The sequence below is a fragment of the Pezoporus wallicus genome, unplaced genomic scaffold, assembly GCF_028554395.1.
Source record: "Pezoporus wallicus isolate ANWC-B61680 ecotype Strahan unplaced genomic scaffold, APGP_CSIRO_Pwel_v1 contig_360, whole genome shotgun sequence".
NCBI classification, from domain to species: Eukaryota; Metazoa; Chordata; class Aves; order Psittaciformes; family Psittacidae; genus Pezoporus; species Pezoporus wallicus.
This window is the reverse complement of record NW_026640059.1, coordinates 5,094,560-5,112,715: the sequence shown is the minus strand read 5'-3', so window position 1 is coordinate 5,112,715 and position 18,156 is coordinate 5,094,560. Positions and strand designations below refer to the sequence as shown.

The window sequence follows — 18,156 nt, the reverse complement described above, 5'->3', positions numbered from 1 at the left end:
AGAGGATGCCTGCATTTGCTTGTCTCATACAGACTTCCCTGAAAATGTTCCAAATTGAGTCTAAATATAGGCACTCGAGAGGCTGAGGGAGCTGGGACTCTTTAGCTTGGAGAAGAGGAGACTGAGGGGTGACCTCATCAGTGTTTACAAATATGTAAAGGGTGAGTGTCAGGATGATGGAGCTAGGTTTTTTTCGGTGATGTCCAGTGATAGGACATGGGGCAGTGGGTGTAAACTGGAGCATAGGAGGTTCCATGTGAACATCAGGAAAAATTTCGCTACTGTGAGAGTGACAGAGCACTGGAACAGGTTGCCCAGAGGGGTTGTGGAGTCTTCCTACGCTGGAGATATTCAAGGCCCGCCTGGACAAGTTCCTGTGTGATGTACTCTAGGTTACCCTGCTCTTGCAGGAGGGTTGGACTAGATGATCTTTTGAGGTCCCTTCCAACCCTTAGGATTCTGTGATTCTGTGAACCAAGTTCCTTTCAGGCCATCAAATTATTTTTCAACTGGAATTGTTGCTGCTCAGCCACTTGTGTGCTATAGAATGGGAAAAAAATAACTTGTTTTGACAACTGTAAATGGGGACCAAGCATAATAGTAGGTATCCACATTTGGAATATTGTTTTATCTTATGCAATTTATAATCAATTAACTTTCTGCAATAATTTCACAGTAAGGATGCTGTGTACATTATTAAGGATTGATTCTGGATTCTAATTGTCTCCATGTCAAATAGTATTCATGCAAAGATCCAAGTGTTTGACACCCAACTTACATGATTATCATAATAGTTTTCTTTTCATACTCCTAGTCCCATTTCAGATGAATATACAGATGCATCTTTGCCTTGTAAAAACACTTTCATTCCCTACATATTTTTTAAGCTGAACATTGCACAGACACTGGTTTGGAAGCATGTACAGTGCCTTTCACATATTTTCATCAATCTTTTAAGAATGGAGATGCCTGGAAATGACCTGAATTTTTTTTTCCTCTCTTCCTTCCTCTAACAACTTTTTGAGATTTTTATTTTTCCCCACATCTCGCTTACTCTGAAACACGGAATTGAATATTATTTTTACTAATAACAGAACTGTAAGGGAAATGTAATTTTTATAATAATGCAAAGAACAGTTATGTAAGCATGTGAGTATCTTGTCCAACTAATGCACATGCTGAATTGTATTATTGCACCTACTGTTTGCTCTGTCAATAGACTAACATGTATCAGAATGCTTGAGTACTTTGTCCATTTATCTGCCAAAGAAAGAATTTAAGCTCACTTCTGTGTCAAAACTAGTTTTTAAACGCTAATAATCTTAAGCTTTTTCTTTAACTATAAACATAATTTTAAACTTTTAATCATCTGTGCCTATCTGTGCCATTTTGCCAATAGCAATATGCTAAACAGGGCTATTAATGGTCAGTACTCATAATATTGTGGTGGTTATAGCTGAGAGAGCAGGGCTGCAAGGGAAGAAGACAGCACTGTACCAGCACACTAGTTATCACTTGTAACAAAACCACTTGTGGTAGCTCTTAAGGCTTTACTGAAGCTGCTTGAATCAACTGCCAAAACGGAAAATACATTTCAATGTTAATATGTAGAGCTTCTGTGAAAGAGAAGCATGAAATGGGCATCCAGAAATAAAAAAACAAACCAGGAATTAGGGAAACGTACTATATTTTTAGAATAAATTGCATACCACTTTTACACTGGAAAGCTCTCACTGGAAGAGAGACTGAAGAAATGAGAGAAATATATTGCAATGCAGAGTAGCAAATGCAGTTAAAGAAACTACATCCCCACCATTTTCCCTATATTGCTGCTTATGCGTGTGATTTGGCATGAACTTTATAGAAGTCCAGGAATGAGTTCAAAGACAGAGAAGTACCAGTAATCGAGATTCTTAAGTGCATTACTCTTTAAGTAAAACAACTAAACATCATGACACCTAATATATAGAGAGGAAATCCTTAAAGAAGTTTTAAGAAAAAATAACTTACGTACTTACGTATGCATGAGAACCTTTCTGCTGTAATGAGAAAACCCTGCCTCAAATGAGACTAAATAGCTCCTGACTTTGCTGTGCTTCTTTAACCAAGTCTAAACCCTTGGAACTTCTCCACTCTTCATGCAACACCCAGGCTTACCCATCTCTCCTTCTGAAGCAGAGATTTAAAGCCAATGATGCGAAGACCCCAACTTTATCAAATTCTACACTAGGTTCTGGTTCACCAATGGTTTTACTCTTTGGTGTAAAACTCAGCTATTACTATTCCCCCCAGACAGCATGGATTTTCAAGTTAGAAGCTTGTCTCATATTTATTAAAAAATTAACTGTGAAGACAAAATGATGCATATTTTAACTGAGGTTAGCTGTTTAAGAATGAAACTGCATTTTGAGCAGAAAACTGAAGATCAAGCTATGTAGGTTTGCTGTTATCAGGGGACACCCCTCCCTCCATTTTAAAATATTACCACTTCCTTTTTTGTGAGGTACTGTAGTTTAATATTTTTAACATTCCATAGATATTTGGATCCTGCTTGGTATCAGGTCAGATCCTCAAAGCCAGTTAGCAAATCCTGCCCTCCACTCAAACACAAAAACACCCCACACCAAACCAACCAAAGAACTCTAAAAAATAACATCCCTCCCCCAAAACAGCATCAGCAAAACCCCAACTAAACAAACAAAAAAAAAACCCCACCAAACCCCCAAAACACCAGCAAGAGAAGTCACATAGAAACTTGCCTTATGGAAACTCCCATTACATGTTTAAACTTCTGGAAGGAATTGCATAGGCAACATTCATCCTCTCATTCACACTTGCAGACATTATACCCTGTGTACCATGTCACGTTTTTTGACTTAGATCCACCTTTCTACTTCAAGATTTTGGCCAACATAGTGCCAGAATATATGCATATAAAACTTAAGTATACGCATAAATTGCAAAAAAAAACCAAACCCAAAACCATTTAAATGGCACACAAGACAAGAATCTGGATCAACTATTCAGGAGAAAGCCAGGTGAGTTATTTCAGTTGTTAGAGAAATCATCATATGTTTAAAAATATTAGATCTTTAATAGAGTTTTCCAGCAGCACTGGAACTCATCCTTGTATATTTCTGTTTGTACAGCTTGATGCTTCCTTTAAGATCTCATACCTAGGACTAGGATTATTTCTGTTTCAGCTTTAAGATACTTGTAAAATCCATCAGGTAACCTGTAACATATTTGGTCTTATTTTTACTTGGGTAGATCAGCAAGATTAGGAGAAAAGGTAAGAAAAAGGTATGGGGCTAAACACAACTTGTGAGGTAAATTGTAAGGTGTACTGCATCATTATCATAAGAAAAAAATGCTTGTACAAGCCTCTCAGCTTACACTGCCACCCTCTGGGCTGTCAGTTTATGATTCAAGATGATTAAAATGACCAAATATTAGACAAAGCATTTTGCCTGCATGTTGCACTATTTAAATACTTGTTAGCAACAGAAACTACAGGGAAATATTCCTTCCTCTTGGACTTTTAAAATTTGTATTGCTACACAATACATAGCACCTTGCCACCCCTCAACAAGGACAGACAGAATACTTACTCTTCTTTCATTAAGAAGTACTTTTAAGGTTTATGGATGAAAGACACAACAGAAATGCCAGGTCTGAGTATTACTGTAGATCACTTGGATTTTATAGGGGAGTTGCCCTGTTACTAATTTTATCTCTTTTGCTTGCTTTTTGCCATCTGATGAAGGCTTGTTTCTGTATCACCTAGCAACAATATCACAGAGACCAGGAAAAGCGAAGGCTGAGCAGTTGAGGTAGTGTTAAACCCTGGGGAGCTCCCACCCCTCAGCTTCTTAGCCAGCTACTGAAGTAACCCTTCAGTAAGCAGGGAGTCTGCACACTGAACATAAGCCTGGCTAGCTTTGAAGCCTTCTTTTGTTATATATATATATATACACACACACACAAACACACATCCCGCAGAACTTTCAATTTTCTCTCTGCTCCCTGACACATTGGAGTTTGTCCCTGAAACACCAACCTGGAGCAAAGTAGGGGATATCCTGCATTTTTTGAGAAACCACAGCCAAAATCTTCTGCACTACTATTTCAGAGGGGCCAGGTAAGAGATTTTTACCTTTAAGTCTTGACTTCAAGTCACACAGATGTACTTTGGCTGTTCTAAGATTCTCTCAGTTTTCTTCCCTGAGTAAGATGACCAAACAGAGAGAATGAAAGTGGGGAACAAAATCACAACCCCTTAAAGCAAACTAAATTGTCTAATTTGATTTAAAACCAGATATAATTAACATTTCTAAACTTAGAATAGATTTGTATCCTCTTTTTGTGAAACTCTTAACTAGACTTCATATAGAACTGCTATAGCCTTTGCAATAGTAATCCTACTAAAATAATTATAACCTCAAACACTTAAAAATCTTGGTCGTATAATTTTATGGAACATCCAATTAAGATTTATATATGGATTACTTTTGTTATTTTTCCATAAGCATTTATCAATGTGAAGAATATTTTAAAGGCAATTCAGCAAGGTTGTCTAATCAGTTCTATTTAAAAACAAACCAACAAAAAACCCACACACAAAACTCCCCATTCTTACAAAGCACATGGAATTCCTGAACACTGCAGCCACGGGGTCTTTATAAACCTTATTCTGACTGTAGAGCTGATTATCTAACTTTTTGTCTTTGATTTAGGTACACAAAGTGACTTTTAAAACTTAAATTTTATTTTACCTAATTTAACTAAATTAGCGTCTATATTCCCAGTTCTTACAGCTCTACCCCCAAACTCCGGTATTCAAACAGCTGCCTATATTGCTAAATCCCACAGAGAAAAGTGTATCAGCAGCAGTATTATCACAGCTGAACACAGTAAAACCAATATAGTCTACTTACTGCTATTAAAGGCCTTCTGGTTTATTTAATCTACATGAATTACATAAACATTAAATATGCTTCTGCAACTATTTGTAAAAACCTTAATTGTATACATTTGCCTATTCTACTGGAAGTTGCCTTTGTTACGGGGAGATGTTGCTTATTGGCCGAATTTTTATTCCATATGCATGCTCTTTTAAAAACCATACAATCATTCTTTATCACATGTGAGTTGATGTTGTAAACTTTGTACTTTAAAATACATGTGAGCAGAGATTAAAGATAACATCTTGTAATTTTCCATGTATTACTAATTGTTACCTTTATATATAGTCTATAGGTAGACTGTATGAATACATATTTTCATCTATCTATAGGCTGTAAACATGCATTTTCTCACTATAGTTATCTGCATATATGACGGGGGACAAAGATGTACAGAACTGTGTAAGATTTCCAAGGAATCCTGAGTCCTAGGAATTACTTTCTAGCTACAAAGGCCCTATATATCTATGATTGCCAGCCTAGCCCAGAACTTAAAAACGTGAAGAACACAAGTTACAGATCTTAGATGGGAATGACCTTTTCATGTCATGGTTTGGAGAAAACACGGTTTAATAGAATAGTTAGAGAAGGTAGCATATCAGCAGTGAAAAGAGCAGATCACTCTGCTATTACCATCGCAGAATCCTTAAAAAAAAAGAATTCTCCTGTACTTCCAATTTCATCTTTAACTTACTTTGCCCTATGATCTCTGCAAATGAATGCAGTGACCACACAGACTGGGTCTTAATACAGCCTACCTTGGAATGAATCAAAATAAATTCTGAAATGACTGGAAGGCTTGCACTGTAACTCCTAATAGGAGCTTCCATACCAGTAATAAAGGACAACAGGTAAGCTCTCTGTACAAGGAAACAAGGTCTCTTAATACATCAAAACACGCTTGTACAAAATCATCTAAAAATGCCCAGAAGCTTAGGAAGGGAGAGCAGGTGGCAGAAAAGGTGCCCAGATTACATAAGGAAAGAGTGAGAAACTGTTTTTCTCCACATGCAATATAGTTAAGATGGGTCTGACAAATTGTATTTGTCAGCTGGCCCTACTACACAGGACAGGTAGTGAAAGACAAATAAATAAGCATTAAAAAAGAATAGTGATATAACACTAATAACACAGTACTAGATATCCTTCAGTACATCAGATCAGTCATTGCAAGCTTTAAAAAATGTGTCACATTACTAAGGTTTCCATGCATGCTGTTATGACAAATGATTTAACTATCGCTTCTCTTTCCAACTGTCAGCCTTAGCTAGAACCTAATAATGCAGTACATGAACAGCTGGATACCTCAGCTTGACATCATGGGGTTGGTTTTCTTTTCCCTTTCAACTAGTTTTTTCTCTTTATACCCAACTCCTGTAAGTAAGACCAATTAATTCAGTCTTCAGGTAAATGTTTACACATTAAAAAGCAAAGCCTCGAATAAACACAGTGTATCTCAAGTTTGTTGTAATTTATTTGTGAGTTATTCTCAAGCAATGTTACAAAACATTTTAATGTCTTGATAAGAAAATAAAATTTAAATAAAAATACATTCAACAATACATCATCATAATACAAATTAAAACTAATGATAATTTACAATCCTAACAGAATTACTGATTAACATCATCTTTCAAGACTAATCAAAATGAAGGCAATTTTTATTATTAATCATTCTACTCGTACCTAATTAAATTCTAGAACATCTACTGCATTTTAAAACATCATAAAATGAGATATCAAATCTTAATGGTCACAAATATTCAATGTCCTTTTTTTCCACCTAGATATTCCAGTATCAAAGCAAAAAAAAAAAAAAGTGCATATTTTAAAAAAATAATAATAAAAAATTGTTTCAAGAGCATATAATTTTATTTTTTTTTTAAATTTGACTTTGAAAACAGAAAATGGCTCCAAGGAACAGATACATTGCCACAGGGTTTATCTATATACAGCAAAATCTAATTTTGACACTCAGCCACATTCAACTTTGTTTAATGGCAGGTTTTTGTTAATGGAACGTTTTATGAATGACAATCAGACCCACTCTACCTTGGCAAAACCCATTTCTTGGCATTACTGTATTCGCTCCTCTCCACTCCCCAGTTTTAACTGTTGGCAAATAGAAGTCCCTTAGAATACATCAAATGTGTAAAAAAGGAAAAGGCAAAAAACAGTGGACATGAATAAATGATTGTGACGTTGCACATACTAGAACTGAATCCTGGATATTCTAAAATGGTTTGTCTGGTATTAAACCAAAATAGTTATCCTAATCAGTTACATTCATTCCAAAGGATATTCAATCCTGTCTTGCTAACTTACTCTTACTACAGAAAGTCTCCCTACAACAGTATAATAGATGTATAGTAATTTAAACAGCTTACAGTTTCGAGCATGGTGGATTTCTATTCTATTTGTAAGTTACATTCCTAATTAATTTGGCCAAATCATGATTGTAAAAGAACAATAAACCTCCCAAAAACACACTCAACAACAAAAGACTCCATAGCAAATGCTCCAAAAATAAATGTACCACATACAGTTATTATTAAAAAATAGTATTTCAAGGAGTACCACCGTATTTAATACTGATGAAGCAAAGTTGCCACAGTAATATCTTTGCTTCTTCCTGGTTATATACATATATGTTCTTTCAGCATAAATCTAGCTTCTCAGATGACATGAGCAAAAATTAATCTTACTAAAGTCAAGAATGCCAGTTTGAAATTGTGTTAAGTGGCAAATACAAATTCATGTAACTAAAGATACAAAAACACTTAATGAAGCATTGCTTTAAGACAAAACAATGTTGATCATTCAACTGATCATAACAAGCAGATACTACAAAGTATCTAAAAATAATCTGGGATAGTCCAGATATCTAAAGTGCTTTGAGTGATTATAAGAGATTATTTATTAGATTTGTAGTCAAAAGGTGAGCTGGACCTAGTTATTACTTTTTATTTAAAAAGGTAAGATTATACATGGGATGATGTAAATTGATCAGTACTTAACCACAATCAGATCACATTTAAATTTTTCTATTTGTAGGCAAACTTATTTAAAAAGAATGTTGCTACCCTGCATTTCTTTTTAGATTAAGAAAAACTATGTACCTTAAAAATCCTAAGGAAAATAGATAGTGGTCTAATGTCACTCCATATACTATACTCACCCCAAATGTAAACAAGAGGTACAACATAAATTCCCTGATTTCTTCTTCTTTAGTACTTAAAAACATTACTAACACTGGTATCTGCTGTCCAGATTATTTGCAGCATACTGCACAATTTTGTAAGACTTCAGATATAGATAAATGAAGTCATGACACCACCTAATACAAGAAAAAAAGTCAAATGAATTGAGTGTGAAGCTTCAAATCTTTCCCGTATCATAGTATCTTGGGATTTCTATTTCAAGATCTGTATCTGCAGGGCAGGCACTCATGGTAAACTCATGCAAGTTTGAAGTGTATGTATTGAGAGATGTCATCCAACCAACAAGTGCCATGTGGATTTTCTTCCATTACAAAGCTTATTTGTTTAGAAGTTCTTCCCGATAAGACAACAATGGCAAAACAATATTTAGATTTATTCACACCTGTTAATCCAAGAACCTGGAACTTCCAAGTTCTTCAGCAAAAGGAAAATAAACTTAAGACCAAATTTCCAAGTAGACATTTTTCTATTAAATATTAAATAGATTGTCAACACAACTAACATTTATGTTCATTCTTAAATACTTTGTAAAAAGGCATATAATGATTTAAAAAACAAACAAACAAAACAAAACAAAACAAAACAACCAAGAATATTTCCAGTTTCTTTTTTCATCCAAGTGTGCTGCAGTTTGTTCTGGTTAGGAAACTTTTCCAACAATCGGATTTTCTCTGGAAAAAATAAAATACTATATTTAAATATTTTAAGGTTAACACTAGCTTTTAAGTTCTCATCATATAATTTTAATTTATTAATAAAAACTGTATGTTTTTTGCATAAGTTTTACCACTACTTAAGAAATTTTAGGTTTTGTGGAAAACCATGTACTTTCATGTGAGACCTCTAAATCAGTTAACTCTCCTTAGCAACTTGAGTTGATACTAAATTAGGCAAAACCAAATCATTGTTTGATGTTTGTTTTTTTTTTTCTTCCCAGGTGAATCAAGCCTTACTGATGCAACAAAAAATCAGAAACTGCTTTGGAACAACAATGCACTTGAAAGAACCAGTTAATTTTTTTGTTGGTGGTTTTTGGTTGGTTTGGGTTTTCTTCCTTCCAACTTCACCAGAAATATTATTTATCATTGAGAATGGCAAGTGAATTACAATTAATGTATTAGTTAATATACTGCATTAAAGATATGTTCCTGCAGTGTAATTTTTGCAGTTTTATGTAACTTGGTATTTTAACTGTTTCTTAGCTGAAATTTGAAATTTTGGAGAAAAGAAAAACAAAACCAAACCCAGAGGACAGGAAGACAGGGATAAATTTTATGTGCACTTCAAATATTAAGTTGCAAGGGAACAACATAATCATTGTATCAGCTTATGGGAATCTCAACAGGAACACAGGAGGAACTTCTTTTATCTTCTAGTAATTGCTAAAATATTTGCGTTACTAAAAATTATGTACCCTATTTTCTCCATGTCTTTGTGTTGTCTAAATGTACCGTTAGCTTAATTATCTTTATCTAAGCAAGCCTGGATTCGTCGTGTGATTTTTTCTTTTTTTTTTTAAGAAACCCACATTTATGTACATCAAATCACACAAGATACTTACTCACTCCCATATTTAGCACTAGACGATCTCTTCTTTCGGTATTTTTCATGTGATTCACTCAGCTTTTCTATGATATCTATTATCTGTTTAAGTGTGTGAAAAGTTGCTACAGAATCTTCAATTGTGAAGTTAGAATAATCATCCGGTTCTTTCCGTGGACCCTGATAGACTGCTATACTTCCGCAAGCCTCTACAAAAATTACCACAATTATCGCAGTTAGAATTTTGATAATTAACAAATCTGTTACGTAAATGGTGATTCTAGAATTCTAATGCATAAACTTACTCTAACTTACGCATAAAATGGGTTAAGATAAAAGCAGGAGACAGTGTCAACTAGATGTATTTACAGTTCTGTGGCTTATTCTCTGCTGGTTGCGTTCAGCATCTTGAGCATCCAGTTCTCTCCTGTTCACATTAACAGAAGACTAATGCTTTCTTGCAACTCAACCACGTTCAACAGAATTCACTCCACAGTCAAAAAAGGAGAGCAAAGACAGAAGAGCAACTACCCACAGTTGCAGCCTCCCTGCTTAGGCTATTAGATCTATTTCATATATACAAATTCAATTAAAACAATGTGCATACCTTATGCCTACTGTAAAGAAATGACTGACCAATGTCTGATACCAGAGCAATAAAATGACAGAAATACAATCTGTGTCTCTACTCTCTATTATTTTCAGGTAAGTTGTTAAGACATCAAATTGATGTTATAGGCCTAAAGAATAAGAGCTGAGCAGCATCAGTATTAATTCTTCTGAATTACTATTTGAGTACCTTCCAGCTTCTGTAGTTTAGACATGTTGATAGTAAAAAGTGAGTAAATTCTTTCTGTCTCTCTGTCGCCATCAATCTCAATCTGAGTATCAGCAGGAACATCTCTAAAAGGCAAAAAAAAGAGGCAAGTAGTCAATATAAGTTACTCCTGAAAGCAAATGAAAACTAATTCTGTGTCAGTATACTTAGCCTTTTAATATGTCTGTCACTCAGAGACAGCTTCACAATAGCTACACAAAACAGCATTCATTGCAAGTGTTCTATAAGAACAGGCACATATAGTTTTGAGAGCAATGAATACAGCAATACTAAAAGTCACTTTTTAACCAACATAATTCATTATTCCATATGTTCAGATAAAAATAGTTCAGAAATATCAAAGTAAGGTTAATGGCCATTAACTTACAACTAAACACTTAAAAAAAAAATCTACTATATCAGAAGGACAAGATACATTCCTAAACCAGAATAGCTAAATAAAAAAAAAAAAACAAAAAACCCAACCAACCTACCAAAAACCCAAAACAGATAAAAAAACCTAACCAAAAGTTATTTAGTAATGTGAATCTTTTGAACTGTTGAGAAATGTAATAAAAGAATGAACTGAGTAACATGGAAAAAGTATTATAAAAGTTTTCTGAAAGTCATCTAGACTGAAACTTAAGACGATCGAGATCTTCAGTCTGTAATTTATGCAAACTATCCAGTGAAGGGTAAATTTATTTAAATATCAGATTATTTGTTTGTTTTCAGAAATCAACAGTTTAAAAGGCATTATTCCTTGTAAGACGTTATTCATTTTCCTGACATACCTACAAAACCCAAATGATTTTGTCAGAATCTACATCTAAGATTTAGTCAATTTTCTTAGTACATTATGTTTTAAAATATGTAAGGTTAAAATAAAAAGTGACTGTATAGACCTGACAATATCATTAGGGAAAGAGAGATACTTCCAGGCTGACCCCTCTGCAGCAAGGTATTTCAATTATTTTATGCAGATGATCTAGGCGTGTCATATTTCTGCATTCAACTTGGCATCTGAATACTTCGACTACTAAATCTATCATTCTGCATGAAAAGAAACCAGTATTCAGTATTTCTGATTTACATGCTGAATTGGTTACCTTCTCTTTATATGGTGACTGATGAAGTAATTGACTTAGTAAAATCCAGTAGGATGTGCCTATTACTAATAGATGTTTTTAGTAGCAGAACTTGCTAAAGTAGACAGGAAAAGCTTTGCCTTCAGATTTTCAAGTTGTATAGTGAATCATACATTATTTGTCCTACAAAAGATGTATATTTTCGTTTGAGAAGCAACTTACGCAGTGCAAGGAGCACAGCCAACTGTGTTCTCTATTGTAGCCTTGCAGCAAAGCCAGTTCCCATTCAGGAAAGCAGAAGGATGGTAAAAACTAAGCCGCTTCTGGTTTGACCTCGTTACCCGGCAAAGAGCTTCTATCCATTCACTAGCTTCTACACAGTTATTTGCTTGGATATAGAGAGGCTTTTCTCCATGTAGTATTTGAAACATCTGTAGAAGAAACACAAGATTATTCTACTCAGTAAAAAAATCTGGTTATTTAAAGGCAAAAATGTATTTCAAAGCTCAAGGAATTCAGCAAGGCTAAATAAAGACAGAAAGCAAGACATGGGAGAAAGGAAAGAAGACTTCACCTCTTTCAATTCACTACACAGCCCTAGGAAAATAGCAAGCAAAACCAAACAAAAAACTAACAAGCACACGCACAAACCAACAAAAAACGCTGCCCAAACACACCAAGCAAAACAGAAACCTGTGTTCCACCTACACCATTTCCTCATCCAACAAATAACCCTTAAACAATTAGAACATAATGCATTTTCTGTCCTTTTCATTCACATATCTTTAAAATGTGACCTCAGACTTTATGCTTCATATTGTTAGAGTGACTGAAGGTTTTCAGAATTCTCTCCTTCTACCATTCACAGCCTAAGTAACAGCTGTACTTTTATCACTGCCTCAGAATTTTGGACTGAAGTAATAGTAGAAATACTGATGTGTTACAGGTCCAGAATAAGTCTGTGAGCACAGACAAACTGTCTCAGCTGAGGAAGGTATTACAGGAAGTTCTGATGAAAATGAATAAATATGAGTTCAGTAATACCCCATTTCTAGTAGAACATACTACAATCCATACTACTAATATCTTACATAAAAGTGCTTTGAAAAAATGTCACAGAAGTTTTAACTTTCATTCCAGATATTTAAAAACAGGGCAGAAGTCATAAAATTAGTCACAACAACTGGTGCAGAGATCCATGTTCACAGTACTTGGAAATACTGCATACAGCTTTTTATCCTAGATCCAAACCAGATTTTTTGCTGAAGTGTTTAGTAACAGGGTTTTAGTAATTCTAAGTTAATTACAAACTTCTTTAAAGAATACATCAAAAATGATGTATAAATTCTTTTGACTTACATTTTTCTTGTTGAAGGAGTTCTCATCAAGTTTCTCCACTGCAAGGATGTTTTTGATTGGAATAGTGAAAATTGGTTCTTTATCTGTAAAAAATTGTAAACAGATGAGTGAAACTATTTTTAAAAAGCTTTTATAACCTATGGTATCAGTGCCCTGAGGTTAAGTTCTCAAAACATTCAGTTTTATTACTGAGGAAATGTATGTGAGTCATAGGCAGAAGCATTTGGTAATCAAGGCAAAGGTAAGTAAAATGTGTTCAATGTACCTTAGGAAAAGAAAAACAATTATCCATTTAAAAAAGCATAAATCAGATGCAAACACTTTGAAAATACTGAGGAAATAAAAATGATTGTAAAGAAAACATAATGTACCTTGCTGTTTGTGGTAGGTGAATTCTCTACTTGTTAGACAGAACCACCGCTTCTTGAAGTTCTTTTTACCAATCCGAGTCCTTCCCTGAGCTCTTTTGTACATTTCTCTGTCAAGGCAGAATCAAATGAAATGCAACCATTAAACTTCTGAAAAGCATTCAAAACCATTTATTGAGAAAACATATTATTGTTCATCATGCAGCAATATAAAAATCTGGTGTTGGTGTGCAGGGTTCTGTAAACAGGAAAGGAGTTTGAAAAATATGCAAACCACACTCTTGTTCATAGCAGTAACTCTGGAGTGGGTACTTATTTATTTAGGTCCAGAACTCCATAATTTCCCAAAACGGATTAAGGTGTACCCAACTACAAGGTTTTCTTTTTCCTGCTACTTTCTACATGGGCCTTATCTGGATCAGAAACTGAATATAAATGAAATTATGCTGAACACAGCATGGGAAGGCATAAAATGTATTCAGTACACTTCAAGTATACTCACTGAAAACAACTTTTTTTGAGTGACAACCATCAGTTTAATCAAGATTAGCTTCCAAATTGCTACAACTAAGTGCTCAGCCACTACTACAACCTTCATTTCTATTTAGTATTTTAGTTAGAGGAATATTTCTTCCTTGTTTGAAATCTGGATGCTTCTTTCACAGAAAAATCTTTACCTCCTAATAATCTGCTTCTCAGGTAAATTAAAGGAATAATAATAAATTTTTCCCATAAATGCTGTAAATGCTGTTTGAATTAAGTAATCGGCTATTCCTGATAAACATTTAAAAAAAAAAGGGGGGGGGGGATTTTTGGAAAGAATTACTTTCACCTCATTTTTTATAAAAGCATTCTATCATTTACAGTTAAATATCCAATTAAAGGGTAATTTTTTCTCCTACTTTAAAGGCAGAACAGTTAGCTGGCTGGGCTCCAACAGAATGAGAAGTAATTCTAAATTAAATTAGTATATTCTTTTAAAGAACAATTTCACAGTCCTGAATAAACCACCACAGAGCACAAACTTAACTGTAACAGAAATGCAGACAGACTTTAATAGGTTTTATGCTGCTTTTAATTACTTTTTTCCAGTGTATCTAAAAGAGTTAAGTTGGTTAAAGTATTTCGTCAAGCTGACACAGAATTACCACAAGTTACAAACATCGCAATTTATGCAGTATACCAAGCATTTTAATGAGCATTAATCTGACAGCATTAATAAAAAAAACAATTAAGTCAATTCTGTTCTGCCTGATATAGATTAAACATGTATTTACCCTTCCTTTAGATGTACTGGCTCACTCAGACCACTGGGCTCTTTGCTTTCGGTAGAGGAAACATCATCTAGGAACTTAATTAAAAATACTATTCAGAATCAGAACCAAAAGCTGTTTTGAAAATATGTATGTACAGTTTCTCCTGGAACAAAGTAATTACTTTATGCAACAGGTAAAATGAAAATACATTGCAGGGACTAGAAATGATGTAACAAGGGATGCCCATAAGCAGCTCTAATAACTTTTGCTTCTTTTTTTTTTTTTTTAACTAAGTTAACTTAGTTCACTAGGTATAACTCTTGTGTTTCAAATGTGTAGATTTTGTTTGGGGTTTGTTTAATAAGAGTCCGAAATGAATCACAGTTTTTCTCTCTAGTATTAAACTGAGCAGTAACACAACCTTCTAATAATTAAGGCTGATCAAATATGTAAAAACAATTTAGTTGAAGGTACCTTTTTAACTGATTCAGTAAAGTTTTCTTCTTGAAATGTTTTGAAGAACTCGCACATAAATGTCTCCTTGAAACTTGACTGAAAGAAAAGGTATATTGACATTAATAAAAGCTTTCAAAGAATGCTGTCGATGAAATGAGAAGGAATTTTAGTAATCTTACAAGTTTGCTTTTGGTCAAACTTCCCCAGCTTCCCAAAGTCTGGATGGCTTTTGATATCAGAGTTAATGTTCTAGAAGTCTGTGCATCCTAAAATAAAGAAACAAAATTCAGAAGTCACCTTTTTTCATAATTTTGAGTAAAATTTTGATTAAAAAATTAAAATGGCACAAAAATTACACAATGCAGTAATCAGACATATCTCCATTCCTTTTTTTTCCCCACACACAGAGAGAAATGCATATATAGTATTGTCTCCTACTAGTATTTGTGCTTTGTGAATATATTTTGTAAGCTACTCAGTGTGTCTAGTATTTTACTCACTACCACTAGACTTTAGTATTAGTAGTTGGATAAACAATTTTACCTATAAAAACATCTCAAACCCCTCAGTCATGTGGCTATTTCAACAAAGCAGCATGTTCCCAAAAAAGGCATAGTATCTTTAATATCAAAAGCACTTCTACATCATTTGAGAACACCTCATAAAGACTGAGAAATTTGCTGCAAATGCCTTAGTTCCTTTGGTGAGGTATAAAACTGAAAACTCAACCTAGATACATTTAGTAATCTTACTTCCCAGCTACAGACCCACTCAAAGTAACTTATGACTTCCCAGATAAACAGATTTCACTATTATAAATAAAACAGAACAAAGCTTCACAAAACTTACTGGATGGTGAGGTCGTAAATGAAAAGTATGAGGTGAGACTACGGCTACAGCAAAGAAACGAAGAAACACAAAGCTGCTCACTGCAGAATACTGCACATGAGGGTCATCTGCAGAGAAAAACCATGAAATGTAACATGCACTAAACTTAACAGGAAATAATGAAGACAGTCAACATAAAAATCTTCAAGAAGGTAACATCAAAGGAGACATTTATATTTAAAAAAAGAATAGAAAAATCAATGAAGCGCATGAAATGAGAAAGGTGAACATGGTAAGAAATGTTCTACTTATAATGGAGGGTTTAATTATCTAAGAAAGTTCTGTTCTCATAAAACTGGCTCATCAGCTCTACTACTACAAACAATGAGAGTATTGTAAGCATTTACACACACGGCCCATGTTCATTAGGTATGGCTGCATGTATATTGAACCAGAAGAGAAAATACTGTAGCAGTTGCCCTTACATGCTAGGACTATTGGGTTTGTTCACCCAATAAAGCTAATTGCTCATTAATCAATGCAAATACATTAATTCTGTGCAACAAATGCAGTCAGCCCATATGAACAACTTCAATTTTGAGTTGCAGCATCAAATGGTGGTGTTATACAATTTTGATACTGTAAATGAAGATTTTCTCATCTAATATTTCAGGTATGTTTACTTCTTTACACTGCTAAATACAGTGGGATCCCATTCTTACTCTAATGACCACTTCGATCTCATCTGTCTGGGAAGTTAGCTACTCTGAAAGGACTGTCTAAACTAGAGGAATATATGACATCAGTTCCAGTGACAAATACGAATTAGAGAAAGGCTCCAGATTGTGAGAAGTATATTCTTCATCTGTAGCTTATTATATGACATTCTGGATTTTAACTGACTGAAGTATAAGAGTATTTCAGATGCACCACATTATTCCTATATTAAAACCACTCTGAAAGAATAAAGCTGTTCTAATACTGGTCACATTACAAACATTAAACTATCCACCCTCCTCAAAACTACCCATAAGCAGTAATGCAATGACGCAATGGCAGTAGTAAAGCTAACCTCATCTAAGTTATCAATGTGCTAGTCACAATTAACAGCTGCAGTTCATGCAGTTAAGATGTAAACACCAAATTTATTTTCAAGCTTACATCTCGCTTCTTCAGAAGCAGTAGAGATCAGCTTTTCCAAATTTTACTCTTTTTTCAACTAAATCCTGATTTACTTGCACTTTTCTTTTAGTATCTCATATTTCTGTTAGTAACTTCTTTCTTGCTGCTGTCTTGCAGCGTTCCTGACCTGCTACATTTTTGTATCAGAAAACACAAAATTCTTGCTGACTGACCGCAAGGCTTTACTACGACTTACAGACTGACAGAATAAAGTGCCTGATTGTCAAGAAGCTCAGGACACAGCTTTGGACAAGGCAAGAATTTTAACAATCCCCATAAGGTAACTGCAGAAGTTAAGTATTTCACTCTGAACACTGTTTTCAGAAGTTTTTAGAGAACACTTACTTGGAAATCTTTTGGCAGCCAGATGCCTCAAACAATAAAAAACATCACACATTAGGGTAGGACAACTTATACTTGACCGCACAATTTCACGGAATACTTTGTCTACATAATAGCGTAGATTTTCCTGCAATTATGAAAAAAGGCATTTTTTCAGACCGTGAACATCTGTATTTATTTCCCTGAACGTAAACATAACACTACAATTCCTTTTTTCAAAGCACTGCCTGCTTATTCGATTATGTATTTTAGTACAGCCCATATTTAAAAAGCTTCATAATATTTGTAAGGGATTATTAGTGTTGAAACACAGTTTAATGATACTCACACTGAAGTATACAGGCAGTGTCTCGCAATATACAACTATCTATCAAAACCTGGCTTTATCATTTGACAGCAACATGTTACAAAGAAGGAGCACTTCCCATGCATATCTGGTGAATGTTAACTTAGTTTGTTACAGCAACTATTGCCTTAAATGTCATTCTCTGGCAACAGACAAGCAGCATGCAAAACTTCGATGCAAAGTGTTAAAGCAATCCTGATTAAGTACATCATCATCCAGACACTAAGTACAGAACATCAGGAATCACAACAGCCAACAAATTGGCTCAGAAGACTGTACTCCTCTGTTTAGTTTCTCCTCCCTGACATATTCTCTGTTGGACTTTTCCTTTGCTGTATTCATAAACATGGACAAGAAATACAACTTTCCCTTTGTTTACTCGGGAAT

The 18,156-nt window shown here is 34.4% G+C and overlaps 1 protein-coding gene across 3 annotated transcripts in view; it reads right to left on the bottom strand.

Moving 5' to 3' along the window:
- Positions 1–6,420: 6,420 nt before the first annotated feature.
- The window catches only part of RASA2 (RAS p21 protein activator 2), a 51,210-nt gene continuing 39,474 nt past the window's right edge, over positions 6,421–18,156 (bottom strand). For 2 of the 3 annotated variants that reach the window (XM_057417115.1, XM_057417116.1), the window contains exons 14-24: positions 17,427–17,550; positions 15,921–16,027; positions 15,251–15,337; positions 15,090–15,167; positions 14,637–14,710; positions 13,363–13,469; positions 12,992–13,074; positions 11,855–12,063; positions 10,527–10,630; positions 9,747–9,936; positions 6,421–8,856 (exon numbers count right to left, since the gene is read on the bottom strand). In XM_057417115.1, coding sequence (XP_057273098.1) covers positions 8,826–8,856; positions 9,747–9,936; positions 10,527–10,630; positions 11,855–12,063; positions 12,992–13,074; positions 13,363–13,469; positions 14,637–14,710; positions 15,090–15,167; positions 15,251–15,337; positions 15,921–16,027; positions 17,427–17,550 — 1,194 coding nt within the window. In that variant the 3' untranslated portion in view covers positions 6,421–8,825. The remainder of the gene's footprint in view (positions 8,857–9,746; positions 9,937–10,526; positions 10,631–11,854; positions 12,064–12,991; positions 13,075–13,362; positions 13,470–14,636; positions 14,711–15,089; positions 15,168–15,250; positions 15,338–15,920; positions 16,028–17,426; positions 17,551–18,156) is intronic. The other variant, XM_057417117.1, reaches the window with a different exon arrangement.